Here is a 15,041-nt window from a genome sequence, read left to right on the forward strand (position 1 = left end):
ACTGTAAATTCGATGTTCCTCTTTTTATTTACTGATCAACTAGTTTACCCATTCCTAGAAGCAGGTTTTGTGGTATGAGTGAAGTAGGTCTACCATGAGACTCAACCTGCGATCTGTTAACGTTAATTGTGGCTTCGTTTTATTCTTTAACACGTTCGCTGCTATTGTTACAATGTTTACATTAAGCGTGAGTGCGTCACGCGTCACCGATATCTCAAACCGTACTTCGCCAGGGTACGTCACGAGGCACATGTGATTCGTTCTATAAAGAGCATCCAGCGTTAAGAAAAGACTACAGGCCTTATGGGCTTTTACTTCTATTGGTGTTACCCATTTTAGTTCTACATGTATATAAAAATTATAATGAATTCCTATCAAAATGTATAATTTTTCTTATGAAACAAGCATTGGTTGTGCCATACAATACTAAAGAAGACGTAAAATCATTTTGATATCTTTGAGTTTATCCTTTTAAATATCGTATATGCGGTTCAGTACACGGAACAGCCGGCCATGCTTGTCGCATTGCGCGCCACATTTCAGCGTGTAGTGCGGAAGTGTGTAACAGTAGTCAACACGTGTAATAACTCAGCTTAACCACTGCGAATCATCATTGGTGAGGTCAGTGCGGCATGTTTCCCTTTTTGTGTGTGTCACTCATTACAGTGATTGCTTATGTAAGGGAGATATTCGGCAGAGTGAAGTGATCGTCTTCCTGGGGCGCATAGTGTTTTGTTATAAATACAGTATATTGTGTTTCATTTTTCGTGTATTGCATTGCTTTTTGTTGTGTGTATCGTGTATTGTCTTTTTCTGTTTAGTATTTTATATAATCAATCAGCGAGTAATACATTTAAATTATAGCTGAACATGTGAAAAGGAGAAGTAGTGAAGTTGTCAGGAGAAAGGAACGGCAAATGGTGCTTAATTCATTTTCATATTTGAAAACAAAGCATCCAGGACGAAGTGTAAACTGGGTAGTAGATAAAGCTGCAAAGGTTTTAGGAATTTCGAGGTCTTCTGTCTCCAAAATAAGGAAGGAAGCCAGCGAAGGGCCTTTCCAGAGTCCCAGCAAGAAGCGGGAAAGGAACGCAGTAATTCCAGACTCATTAAATACGATGATTTTGTCAGAAGTGGAATACGGCGCACTGTTCATGAATTCTATTTTAGAGATGAACCGCCAACTCTGAACACAATCCTCACTTCCGTAAACAGCAACCCCGAACTACCTGATTTTAAGAAATCATACGAATAGGTCATTCAGCATTCTGTATTTTATGTTGCGGAAGAATATTTAAGTTATCGTATTTTGTGATAAACATGAAGCCCTTGCATCTGTTGTCACTTACGAGTAAATTTATCTTAAATGAGCTGAAGGATACATCACCGAGATAGAGATATCTCGCCGTCAGCTTGCTGTGTTGTAACCACACAGTATTTGCCTTAATAATGAAATATTTCTGGCGGCTAATAGACTCAGCACTGCGCTCCCTTAAAGCAACAACGATCATGAAACGTTCTCAGATATAAGAAACAAGACTATCATTTCGGTTTCTGGGCTTGCTTATTATTATTATTATTATTATTATTATTATTATTATTATTATTATTATTATTATTATTATTATTATTATTTAGTTTGCATCCCTGCATGTTCAAACTCTTACTCTATTTCGAATGATACAGTCAGTGGCTATTATCCTTAGAAACGTTATGGCAAAACGAAATGTCATGACTGTAATTTCATTAATTCATTAATGACTGGAGATAATCTGGCATTTACAACAGCTGTACCAAGCGATGTATAATTTTATGTCATCACTGTATTTCACAAGCAGTGTCCGAGCCGCGCTGAGTGAGCGAGTATGGCAACAGTGGAAGGCAGCAGGCCCATAAGGCCTGTAGTCTTTTCTTAATTCTGGATGCTCTTATAGGAAGTAGTTTTACGGGCTGACGGTGGATGGCGAAAGTATAAATATTACTTCGAAATAATTAGATTGACAGCTGCAAATCGTGTCAAGTTCTCACGTTCCTCAGCAGGAGGATCCACCAGTTCTCAGTTTAGCGGCAATAATTATTTTAGTCCACGAGTCACCCGTGCCTCGCGTAACAAGGAGCAGAGCATTAACACCTCTTTCTGCATGTTGGTAAAGGTTGATTTTCATCAGCATAAATGCATTTTTACACAAACACTTGTATATCCTGTGGTTACCTCACAAGATGCCTTTGCTGGCGACATGTAGTGTTTACAGTCTTCTGGTATGGGCTATATCAAATTAGTTATTTTCATTGACCTGTCTCAGTCCCATCCTTGGTTTTGACAATATGAAAGTGACTGAGGTATGAGTGATTCTAATAATACCATTGCTTATGCAGCCAGTCCTTGCTAAGAATGGTGTGAAAATATCTCTCATAGGGTCGGTTGGTGCATGCATTTCAGTGGGCTTGGCAGACTGATATGTAATAGCAAGAGCTGGCTCGGTGAGAAAGCAACGGGAAACTACCTCACTCCTTATATCCCTACTAGGCCTCTTCAGTGACGCCTAGGCTATTTATGACAGCTGTTGGTGGAGCTGCGGAGGATCAAACCAGCCTTCGGGTTGAATACCCAACATGCACACACCTCACAAGATGACAAGGGTATTCACACGCTGGCATAACAGATTTCCGCCAGCCTACAATGACGGCTACAGCACGATAATATGGACTCGTATAGCAAATAGTAAAAGCGGCATTACATCCATGCGTCATGAGTCACCCGTGCCTCGTGGTGTAAGGTAGTTGTTAAACGTACACCTATGCCATAGAACAACATAGATACCACCTGTGACTCGCTGTCGTACTGTTACGCAAAGTTATCATCGTACCAGCATAGGAATAAAATGTGTAATTTTGTCCAGCTCCACATTTATGTGCTGTACGAGTCACATGCGACTCGCAAAGCAGGGAACGTGTTAATTATATTTATTTGGTAGTTCACCGTCCGGGCACCAACATTTATTGTACATTTTGTAGGGTCACACCGTCTACCTGCAGTTGTACTTACAGCTTTATATTACAGGAATCTGAATAATCAGTAATGACTGACTCGTTTCACAATTCAGTCATAAACATATTTATTCATATTTAGGATACATTGGTGTTAGTTAATTAAAAGTATTCACAAGAATTAAGGTGCTTTGCCAGGATCTCTTCCGTATTTTCTTCTCAGGATGCACGTTCATATTCGGGCATTTAACTTCTGGGGAAGTACACAAGGAAGAAGCTCTAAAACATATCAGAAATTACATATAAAACTTCGTTTTACAATTTTGGATTTCTTATACACTGCTAGATCAATGTTTCCAGAAATGGATTATCTACGGGAATAATAAAATAGGATTTTGAACATAAATAATACAATCACAATCCACTTACGAACAATTGGTCTAATATTTTTAATATGCCGTGTTGCTGTAGGTTATACACAATGTACACCTGTGGTTGGTTTCCATAAATTCTGAGGACATAATACTGTTGAGGTCCTATTACTGGAACTCTGAGATATTTGTTGAATATAATATTCCTGAGTTTTGAATTTCTCGTCTTCTGTGGAATGTTACAAGACATTTTTGAGATCATCAATAATAATAATTATTATTTATATTATTATTATTATTATTATTATTATTATTATTATTATTATTATTATTATTATTATTACTATTATTAATATTTTATTATTATTATTGTACCGGGCGGTACACCTCCGCTCCGCTAATTCAAACATTGCGCCAGTTGAAACTCCTCTACTGGAGGAAGCCTGAACTTTAACTACCGTGTTAAGTCTCAAGTTTCTCAGAAGATGTCCCTACTTGTAAATTTTGAAGTGTTCTGAACTGTGTCGTTTTCGATGTATTTTTGTTTTCCCTGTAGCAAGAAGTGTGAACATTCTCTTCTAGATGGCACCTCTTATGAACTACAATTGTGCACTCTAGTGCGAAGTGTAGGAACCTTTTTTGTTTGAAGAAATTTAGTATTTATAAGTTTGTTCTTTATTAAATTTCTTTCTGCCATTTTTTAACTTGGCAACGTTAACCCTTTCTTTCCGCCAGTTTTGAAATTGGCCAATCATAAAATTTTGTAATTAATTTTCCACCAATCCTAGATGTCTTCTTCAGTTTTGACTTGTAATCTTTTGGCCGTCCAATAAAATGCTTGTAGGCGGGTGTTATCATTCATGAAAGGTCTCGAATGTTCCGCGAGGGTATATAAACTGCTGATTTTCGGGTCTCTGCGCCACTTCAGTAACATCTATCATTGTGTAAATTATGTAGCAGGGGGCGGGAAGCGCCCCTTTCGTCGGGCAACCGTTCTTCTATAAGGTAATGGCCTTTTAATAACTTCTTTTCTTGCTAGCTCAGCAGTTTAACTCTCGGGGCAGGTTCGATACCTCTTACCATGTAACTTTCCTCTAAAATGTAAAAGACTCTTGGTATAAATTCTATCTCTTTAAACTACAAATTGGGATACAGAGTGCCTAACCCTCTCGAGCTCCCTTTCATATTGTTTTTGAGGTGACTACGTTTTCTCAACCATTTTTCTTCGTTTCGTAATGTAATAAGTTTTCCTATCGTGTCACCTCTTTAGTATGGTATTAGCCCTTGCATATGCGGCCTAGTGCCAAATAGGTTTTAAATAAAGTGTATTAGGAGTGCAAGGACGCCTCCTCTCAAGTTGGTATTTTGGAGGCCATATAATTGTCCTCTTTCTTTATTGAGTAGGCCTCAGTAGGTTGGGTATATTTACCCCTGTTTTCATGTGCTTGGAGGTCAACTTGAAGGTGGAGTTTGGTGTGGCCTTTGATAGGCTGGAACTTTGAGAGCGGGTTGCTCTTCCCAAAAAAAAATTGTTTCTGCGTGCCTCGAGGAGGCTTTACTGTGTAATTGGGAGCAAGAGCTCCTGGGCATGATTGGGGTTTTCTGCCCCTTTGTCAAACCTGGTATCTGGCTAAAGTTGGGCTAATTGCTCAAGAAAATGGTTTTCCGTGGTTTCCCATTTTCACACCAGGCAAATGCTGGGGCTGTACCTTAATTAAGGCCACGGCCGCTTCCTTCCAACTCCTAGGCCTTTCCTATCCCATCGTCGCCATAAGACCTATCTGTGTCGGTGCGACGCAAAAGCCCCTAGCAAAAAAAAAAAAAAAATGCTCAAGAATTATGTGTCTGGCTCTCGGAGTCCAAATCCTGTAACATTGTAATTGTACATGCTCGATTTGTTGTTAGGCTACTGAGTACCTGTTATATTTGTTATTTCTTGATCTTGAAAAGAAAATATAACCTTGTTAAATTTTAAATTAACTTTAATTTCGTAGATTGAGACCTATTCATCCCAGCACCTTCTTTCACCTCTAACTACCACGGATAACTCCGTAACAATTATTATTATTATTATTATTATTATTATTATTATTATTATTATTATTATTATTATTATTATTATTATTATTATTATTATTATTATTATTATTATTGTTACCGTGTTTTGCGGTAGTTAGAGGTGAAAGAAGGTGCGGGGTGGTGAACAGGTCTCAAGCTACGAAAGTAAAATTAATTTAAAATTTAACAAGGTTATATTTTCTTTTCAAAATAAAGAAATAACAAGCATGGCAGGTACAGAGTAGCAAGTCAAAAAGGGTAGTTACAATATTTACAGGATTTGGGCTTCGCGCCCCGACTTCACAATGCTTGGGCAATCAGCCCAACCTTACTTCAAAATAAGTATTAACAGAGGGGCAGAAAACCCCATTCATGCTCAGGAGCACTTGCTCCAAATTACACCGAAAAGCCTCCTCGAGGCATACAACACTCAATTTTCAAGAAAGAGCCGCTCGCTCTCAAACTTTAAGCCTCTCAAAGGCCACACCAAACTCCACCTTCAAATTGTCCTCTCTGGACATAGACACAGGGGTAAAATACCCAACCTACTGAGGTCTATTAAGTGAGAAAAGATTAATTACATGACCTCTAAAATAACAATTTGAGGGGAGGCGAACTTGCGCTCCTAACACGCTTTGTTTAAAACCTACTTGGCACTAGGCCGTTAATACAAGGGCTAATCCCATACTAAAGAGGTGACTTAAGAAGGAAACAATTTACATTACGTTAAAGAAGAATAGGTTGAGAAAAAATATGTTCACCTCAAAACAATATGAGTGGGATCTCGAGAGGGTTAAGCACTCTCTATCCCGATATGCAGTTTAAAATATAGAATAGATACAAGTTTCTTTACATTTTAAGGAAGGTTACATTATGGAAAAACTTCGGACCCGCCCCGAGAGTTAAACTGCTGAGCTAGCAAAGAAAGAAATTATTAATCGGCCATTACCTTGTTGTTGACCGCTGCCGGAGAAAGAGGCGCTTCCCGCCCCCTGCTATATACTTTACACACAGAAAGATGGAACAGAAGTGGCCCGGAGACCCTAAAATCAGCAGTTTATATACTCTCGCGGAAAGTTCGAGGCGTTAGGGGAATGAGAACACCCTCCCGCAAAAACTTTATTGGCTAACCAAGAAAACCCCTACACAATATGAAGAAGAAACACATAATTGGTGGAAAATTAATTCAAGAAATTCGGGATTGGCTAAATTCAAAACAAGGGGAAAGAAAGGGTTAATATTGCCAACTTAAACAATGACTGAAGGAAATTTAGCAAAGAACAAACTTTTGAAATTAAATTTTCTCCACAAAAAACAGTTCTTTCACTCCGCACTAGGGTGCACTATTGTTGATCTTCAGTAGTGTCCTCTAGAAGAGAAAGTTCACACTTCTTATTACAAGCAAAACAAAAATACGTCGAAAATGACACAGTTCAAAAACTCCAAAATTTCCAGGTAGTGACATCTTCTGAGAAAGTAGAAAATTAATACCGTAGATAAAGTTCAGACTTCCTCCAGCAGAGGAGTTTCAATTGGCGCACATTTTAAATTAGCGGCGTGGAGGTGTACCGCCCGGTACAGACCTCCCCCCCCCCAAAAAAAGTTCCTTCAGGGGTGACACATGCAATTTGTTTTGAAAGGTCCAAGTTTTGAGGTTGATATGAAGATTAATTGCAGAAGTATTAATAAGATTTTCCTAATTTGGTTTGATTCCGTTTCAAAAATTCTTGTAGTAACAGCGGAAGTACTGTCTTAATGTTTGTAGAAGGTTGAATTGAGAAGGAAAACTTTAGTTTTGAAGTTGTGGAAAAATTTTCTAAGTCCACCAGATATTGTTGTTGAATTCTCAGGTGTAGTACTTGCTGATAGTAATAGTCCATGTAGTTAATGTTGATTAAGTTGGATGGCCAGACCGGCCGTAGCAGCTTGCGTCCAGAGGAGGCCGCTAGGACCCCTCAAGTACCCTGAGATACCGCTCGCCCGCACTATGAGGGGAGCAGTGGTGTTGAAGCACGCCGCGCCCGCGGTGAACATATACAGGCTGCGGGCCAGTAGCAGGTCGTGCGCCGCACATCAGCCTTGGCCGGGAGGAGGGCTCCGGCTCGCCGTGCACATGTCGTCCTCGCTGGGGAAGAGGGGGCCCTTCGTCTAACCCAGTCGCAGCACGGCGCCACGCGGCTGCGGGGGCACTGAAACATTAAAGCTAGGCGGCAGAATTGTTGGACCATCATCATTTTTTGAGGGCACAGGCTTTGTGGAGAGGTTGAGGGGCCAGCGGCGTGCAGAAATTCATTTCAGATGCGAGCCACTGTGTGTAGTGGAGCAGGAGACGGGAGCGTGGTAATGGCCGTGGCAAGGACAGGATGGCAGTTTAACGGTTCGGGGCAGGTTTCACAAAAATGCTTACATATAAAACGAAATACTATAGAAGGGGCAGAAAACCATAAAAGTGAAACTCAAAAAAAAAATATAACCTTCATATTCCTTTCAAGATAATATGAGGCAAGTTAGCACAGAAATTATACAGGTTTCACCTGCGACAAGTGAACCCTAAATATCCTCTCGGTGGCTGGATTGCTTAATAACAACGTAACCGGCGTAAGGAAATCGAGAATGACACACGGCCCATGGAATCTGGGGGCAAGCTTGCCCGCGGGAACAAAATTCCTGACCATTACTTGGTCACCTACCTTAAAATGGTTGGGTCTCCGTCCACGATCATACCTTTCCCTAACCTTTTCATGAGACACTTTAAGATTGGCTTTAGCCTTCTTCCAAAGATCTTTAATGTTGTGCGGATCTATTGTCTCAGGTAGAATGTCACTCAGGGACCAGAGGTTAGAGAGCGGCGTGTTGGGAACAAACTTGAACATCAAAGAGGCTGGAGTAAATTTATGTGATTCATGAACCGCCGAATTCAAAGCAAAAGCTAACCAATGCAGGGACGTGTCCCACCTGGAATGATCTTCATGATGATAGGCAATAAGCGCGGACCTGAGATTACGGTTAACCCGTTCAGCCAGAGATGGTTGAGGGTAATAAGCAGAAGTAGTTACATGAGAGATGGACAAGTCAAAACAGAATTTACGAAATAAATTAGATGTAAAAGCCTTAGCATTATCAGATACAATATATTGGCACGGACCAAAAGAAGCAAAAATAGAATTTAGGCAAGTAATGGTGGACTGAGCGGTAGCCAGCTTAGTCGGAAATAACCAGGAAAATCTAGTAAAGCCATCTACGCATACAAAGATGAACTTGTTGGCATTTCCCTTTGACTGGGGGAAGAGTCCTACATAATCAATATACAGGCGTTCCATGGGGCGCGACGCTTGATGCGAAGACAAAAGGCCTACCTTGGTGGACATGGTGGGTTTACTGAGCAAACAAGATTTACAAGCTTTTACTAGTTCACGGATTTCACCGTCCATACCCTTCCAGATGAACCTTTCACGAATCTTTTCACGAGTTTTAAAGATTCCAAGATGCCCCCTAATGGGGTCTCATGATAGTACTTGAAGATCATAGGCACAAGAACAGCTGGAACGACAACCTTCATCATCTTATCATGCCTCGAAGGGCAACATAGAACACCATTCCTCAGAACATAAGGGACAACATGTTCCCCAGAAGAAAGGATTTCCATTATCGGAGCCAGCGTCGGATCTTCACGTTGGTATTTCTCGATATCCCTAAAGAGCATGGGAGCATCTGTTAAGATGGCATTAACACCAGATGGTATGGACTCGGGAGGTGATGAACTGTCGACCGGTTCGTGGGTCTCGACGTCGTTGGAAAACATACGGCTGAGTCCATCAGCAACAACATTTTCGGTACCTCTGATATGCCTGACATCGAATTGGAAGGCAGAAATACGGATGGCCCAACGGGCTATACGACCAGTACAACGCGGCCTACCTAAGACCCAGCTTAAGGCTTGATTATCTGTCTCCAGGTCGAACTTGACATGTTCCAGATAGAGACGGAACTTCTCTAAGGCAAATAAGACTGCCAACCCTTCGAGCTCATAGATAGAATACTTGGCTTCTTGAGCCGATAGAGTCCTAGATGCATAGGCGATGGGTCGCCTCCCTAGTTCAGTCTCTTGAAGAAGGACTGCAGCTACTGCTGACGACGACGCGTCGGTTTGGACGATGAATTTCTTCGAGAAATCAGGCATAGCAAGTACGGGGGCATTACAGAGAGCTAATTTAAGATCTTCAAAAGCGGCTTGTTGAGAAGGTCCCCACTCGAATTTGATGCCTTTCCTACGAAGAAGGTTTAAGGGCGCCGCTCTATTAGCGAAGTTAGGAATAAACTTCCTGAAGAAATTCACCATACCAATGAACCTGGCGATACCTTTGATATCCTTAGGGGGTTTAAAATCACGGATGGCCTGTGTTCTAGAATGATCGACTGCAACACCATCAGGTGACACAATATGCCCTAGGAATGACATAGAGGGCTTAGCAAAGGCAACCTTGGACAACTTGACAGTTAACCCAGCCTTACGAAGGTGATTGAGAACTTCTCGCAGATGATCTAGATGTTCTTCAAAAGTCTCCGAAAATATGACGACATCATCCAAGTAGTGATACAAGTACTCAAATTTGATGTCGGAGAAGACCCTATCTAGCAGCCTAGTGAGTACAGCTGCTCCCGTGGGGAGCCCGAAAGGCACGCGGTTGTTTTCGTATAAATTCCAGTCCGTGGCAAACGCTGTAAGATGTTTAGACTCTTCTGCAAGGGGAATTTGATTATAGGCCTGATTCAAGTCCAAGATAGTAAAGAACTTGGCCTTACGAAACCATGAAAAACAAGAATGAAGGTCAGGAAGGGGCACAGATTGCAACACCACCTTCCGATTGAGAGCCCTATAATCAATGACAGGCCTGAAGCCTCCTTGGGGTTTCGGGACTAGAAAAATAGGCGAAGAATACGCCGACTTAGAGGGCCTAATAATACCATCCTTCAACATTTGATCGATGATTTCTTTCAATGCCTTCATTTTAGGTGGAGATAGCCTATATGGTGGAAAACGGACAGGAATCGAATCCGTGACCTCAATTTTGTATTCAATAAGGTCAGTAACACCAAGAGTATCCGAGAACACCTCTGGAAATGACTGACATAATTTACGAATACTATCAGCCTGCTCCTCAGGTAGATGTCTAAGATCTAACAACATCTCATCCTGGGTAGGCGAAATAGATGAACATGATACAGAATTACACTTTAACAAGGGAATTTTACAATTGGACGCAAATTTGAATGTGCACGACTTACTCTGAAGATCGAGCACAAGACCAGTGTGAGAAATGAAGTCCGCTCCCAGTATGATGGGGCAAGACAAGTGCTTAGCCACAAACAGTTTGGTTTTCCATGTAAATTTAAAAATACGAATTTTGACCTGTACAGAACCTAGAATTTCTAATGGAGATGAATTAGCCGAAACATATTGAACAGTAGATGAGCCATAGTCAGGTAATTTACAAACAGACTTCAATTTTGAATACCATTGGTCCGAAATAATTGAACAAACACTGCCTGAATCTAATAGAGCGGTTATAGGCTCGTTATTTAACTCAATCTTAAGAAAAGGAACAGGTGCGGGGGTATCCGCCGCAATCCTAAGACATTCTTTGGGGCATTCGAAAGATGGATTTGCAAATTGAACGTTCCCTGAATTCACGACCTTTTTGCCAGGGGCTGAGCCTTGAGAAGCAGAATTAGTCGACTCAGCCGAAGCCGCTAGTCACATTTTATTATTGGCATTGGTGGAATTTGCACCAGAAGTTGAGCAGGAGGGGGTGTTATTTGAGTTTGGGCAATTCTTGGCGATATGTGAGAAAGCCCCACATTTAAAACAGCCTTGTGATGAACCAGCCCCATTCCTTGTCCCACTCGACTTGATCAGTGGACACTTATTGCGCAGATGGTCGGGCGACCCGCAAGCATAACATTTACGGGGTATGACTGGTCGGCGAGGTGGAGGCCGAAGATTACTAAAAGAGGGAGGGGGTTCTTTCGCGACACGCAAAGAGTCGGCGTATCTAACTCCTTCCGCTGAGACGGCCAATGCTTCAAGTTCAGAGAAGGTTTGCGGGCACGCCGCGAAACACAAATATGACCTATAGGATGGTGAAATTCCTTCCACAATAGCTTGTACAATCTGATCCTCAGGGAAGTGAAGAGCAAACACCCTAGTATAGAACTTAATATCTTGGATGAAATCTGCCAAGTTTTCATCCAAGCGCTGTACCCGATAATAGTACTTCTGAATAAGGGAGGACCTTGCCCTAGCCGGGATGAAGTTAGCTAGCAAGTGGGCGTGGAAATCCTCAATAGATGATTGCTCGGCAATGGCTCTAACTATTTTGTCCGAGAGAATACCTATTGCATAGGGATAGATAATTTGCAAAATTTGACATGGAGAAAGAGAAAACACAAGAGCATGATCCTGAAATTCAACTAAAAATCTTAAAAATAAAATTACGTCACTGGTGGTATTAACGGAAAACATAGAAATACCTCTGAGCAACATTGCCAATGGATGAGGCAAGCTGCTAAACCCGGGCGACATAGTAGGTAAAGGTTTCAATGGCAAGGAAGTTAATTCAGAACGTATATTATTCAACGATGCACGGCGTTCAGACTCGTTGTCCAATGGGGCGGAGGTTGTTTGAGCAGCGATGGTTTTCCTATTTACTTCTCCCTTAGGAGGCTCTTCCTCGCTACCTACATTCACTGTGGTGGGTAGATCGCTTTTGGGAGGAACCTCCCCAGTTAACAATTGAGTGACCTTGCTAGATAACTCAGAAATATTTTCAAGCAGCGTACTAGCTTCCTTCTTCTGAACGTTATTCAACTTTAGAGACAACAGATCGTTAACTCTATTTGAAAAATGAAACAGCCTGGCTTGCACACGCTTAATTTGATTAGGAGAAGGATCATTTTCATCAAAAAAATAACTACAGAGGCTAGCCCAGTAATATTCTCGACGATCGTGGAAAGAGAGTCGTCAATTTCTTTCTCTCCCAAGGTGGGGATGGAAATGGGCAAATCAAGGGACTCTCTAAGCTTATTTGTGTCTACTGCAACCGTGCCTCCAGATTGCACATTTCTGATAGTTAACTCATAGATCAACTCCTCCTTGCGCAAATAGTTAAGATGGAGAACATCGCGAGGGCCAGGCATGATGACAGAACAATTTTGAAAAAATCAGAAAATTCCAGCAACAGAGAAAATTGTTAGAGTTTGAATCAAAGCAATGTTTAGCCGTCAAAAGGGGCTAAATTGAGACCCATTCAACCACGCTCTGCTACCACTTGTTACCGTGTTTTTGCGGTAGTTAGAGGTGAAAGAAGGTGCGGGGTGGTGAACAGGTCTCAAGCTACGAAAGTAAAATTAATTTAAAATTTAACAAGGTTATATTTTCTTTTCAAAATAAAGAAATAACAAGCATGGCAGGTACAGAGTAGCAAGTCAAAAAGGGTAGTTACAATATTTACAGGATTTGGGCTTCGCGCCCCGACTTCACAATGCTTGGGCAATCAGCCCAACCTTACTTCAAAATAAGTATTAACAGAGGGGCAGAAAACCCCATTCATGCTCAGGAGCACTTGCTCCAAATTACACCGAAAAGCCTCCTCGAGGCATACAACACTCAATTTTCAAGAAAGAGCCGCTCGCTCTCAAACTTTAAGCCTCTCAAAGGCCACACCAAACTCCACCTTCAAGTTGTCCTCTCTGGACATAGACACAGGGGTAAAATACCCAACCTACTGAGGTCTATTAAGTGAGAAAAGATTAATTACATGACCTCTAAAATAACAATTTGAGGGGAGGCGAACTTGCGCTCCTAACACGCTTTGTTTAAAACCTACTTGGCACTAGGCCGTTAATACAAGGGCTAATCCCATACTAAAGAGGTGACTTAAGAAGGAAACAATTTACATTACGTTAAAGAAGAATAGGTTGAGAAAAAATATGTTCACCTCAAAACAATATGAGTGGGATCTCGAGAGGGTTAAGCACTCTCTATCCCGATATGCAGTTTAAAATATAGAATAGATACAAGTTTCTTTACATTTTAAGGAAGGTTACATTATGGAAAAACTTCGGACCCGCCCCGAGAGTTAAACTGCTGAGCTAGCAAAGAAAGAAATTATTAATCGGCCATTACCTTGTTGTTGACCGCTGCCGGAGAAAGAGGCGCTTCCCGCCCCCTGCTATATACTTTACACACAGAAAGATGGAACAGAAGTGGCCCGGAGACCCTAAAATCAGCAGTTTATATACTCTCGCGGAAAGTTCGAGGCGTTAGGGGAATGAGAACACCCTTCCGCAAAAACTTTATTGGCTAACCAAGAAAACCCCTACACAATATGAAGAAGAAACACATAATTGGTGGAAAATTAATTCAAGAAATTCGGGATTGGCTAAATTCAAAGCAAAGGGAAAGGGTTAATATTGCCAACTTAAACAATGACTGAAGGAAATTTAGCAAAGAACAAACTTTTGAAATTAAATTTTCTCCACAAAAAACAGTTCTTTCACTCCGCACTAGGGTGCACTATTGTTGATCTTCAGTAGTGTCCTCTAGAAGAGAAAGTTCACACTTCTTATTACAAGCAAAACAAAAATACGTCGAAAATGACACAGTTCAAAAACTCAAAAATTTCCAGGTAGTGACATCTTCTGAGAAAGTAGAAAATTAATACCGTAGATAAAGTTCAGACTTCCTCCAGCAGAGGAGTTTCAATTGGCGTACATTTTAAATTAGCGACGTGGAGGTGTACCGCCCGGTACAATTATTATTATTATTATTATTATTATTATAACGTGTGGCGTCTAGAGAGTCCAGGCGTAAGTTTTTCGACTAGACACCCTATAGGTGAAGTGCAAATCTATGAGGATGAGGCCCTACCTTCGAGCCATCGGAATTAACCAATGAAAGTTAAAATCCTTCAACCGGTCATGAATCGAACCCAGAACACCTTGGACTAGATGCCTGCGCGTTAACAATTTAACCATGGAGCCGAACTGTAAGATAGTTATCCTTTACAATTTGACCTCAGTTACTAGGACACAGATATTCCATTTACATAAAACATAAGGAGGGAGTTGGCCGTGCAGATAGGTGCGCGCAGCTGAGAGCTTGAATTCGGGGAATATTTGGTTTGAACCCCACTGTCGGCAGCCCTTAAGTGGTTTTCTGTGATTCCTCATTTTAATAGGTTAGGATCCACCTTTCAATACTCCGTAATAAGATGGTAAGAAGTAGTTACAACCTGTTTAATGGGACCGGTTTCAACACATTTTAAGTGTCATCATCAGCCAATTTTCGAAGATCTTAAAACAACTAGCACAATGAATACAGGCAAAAAATTAACAATGTATCATAACGTAGCAATTAAGTAAATGTTCAAAACACAATAATCACAGTGATTATTGTGTTTTGAACATTTACTTAATTGCTACGTTATGATACATTGTTAATTTTTTGCCTGTATTCATTGTGCTAGTTGTTTTAAGATCTTCGAAAATTGGCTGATGATGACACTTAAAATGTGTTGAAACCGGTCCCATTAAACAGGTTGTAACTACTTCTTACCATCTTAT

At 41.0% G+C, this 15,041-nt stretch overlaps 1 protein-coding gene across 2 annotated transcripts in view; it reads right to left on the minus strand.

Moving 5' to 3' along the window:
- Positions 1-3,099: 3,099 nt before the first annotated feature.
- The window catches only part of LOC137498909 (general odorant-binding protein 69a-like), a 76,015-nt gene continuing 64,073 nt past the window's right edge, over positions 3,100-15,041 (minus strand). For both annotated transcript variants that reach the window (XM_068226705.1, XM_068226704.1), the window contains exon 6: positions 3,100-3,267. In XM_068226705.1, coding sequence (XP_068082806.1) covers positions 3,235-3,267 — 33 coding nt within the window. In that variant the 3' untranslated portion in view covers positions 3,100-3,234. The remainder of the gene's footprint in view (positions 3,268-15,041) is intronic.

This window comes from Anabrus simplex, chromosome 3 (genome assembly GCF_040414725.1).
Source record: "Anabrus simplex isolate iqAnaSimp1 chromosome 3, ASM4041472v1, whole genome shotgun sequence".
NCBI classification, from domain to species: Eukaryota; Metazoa; Arthropoda; class Insecta; order Orthoptera; family Tettigoniidae; genus Anabrus; species Anabrus simplex.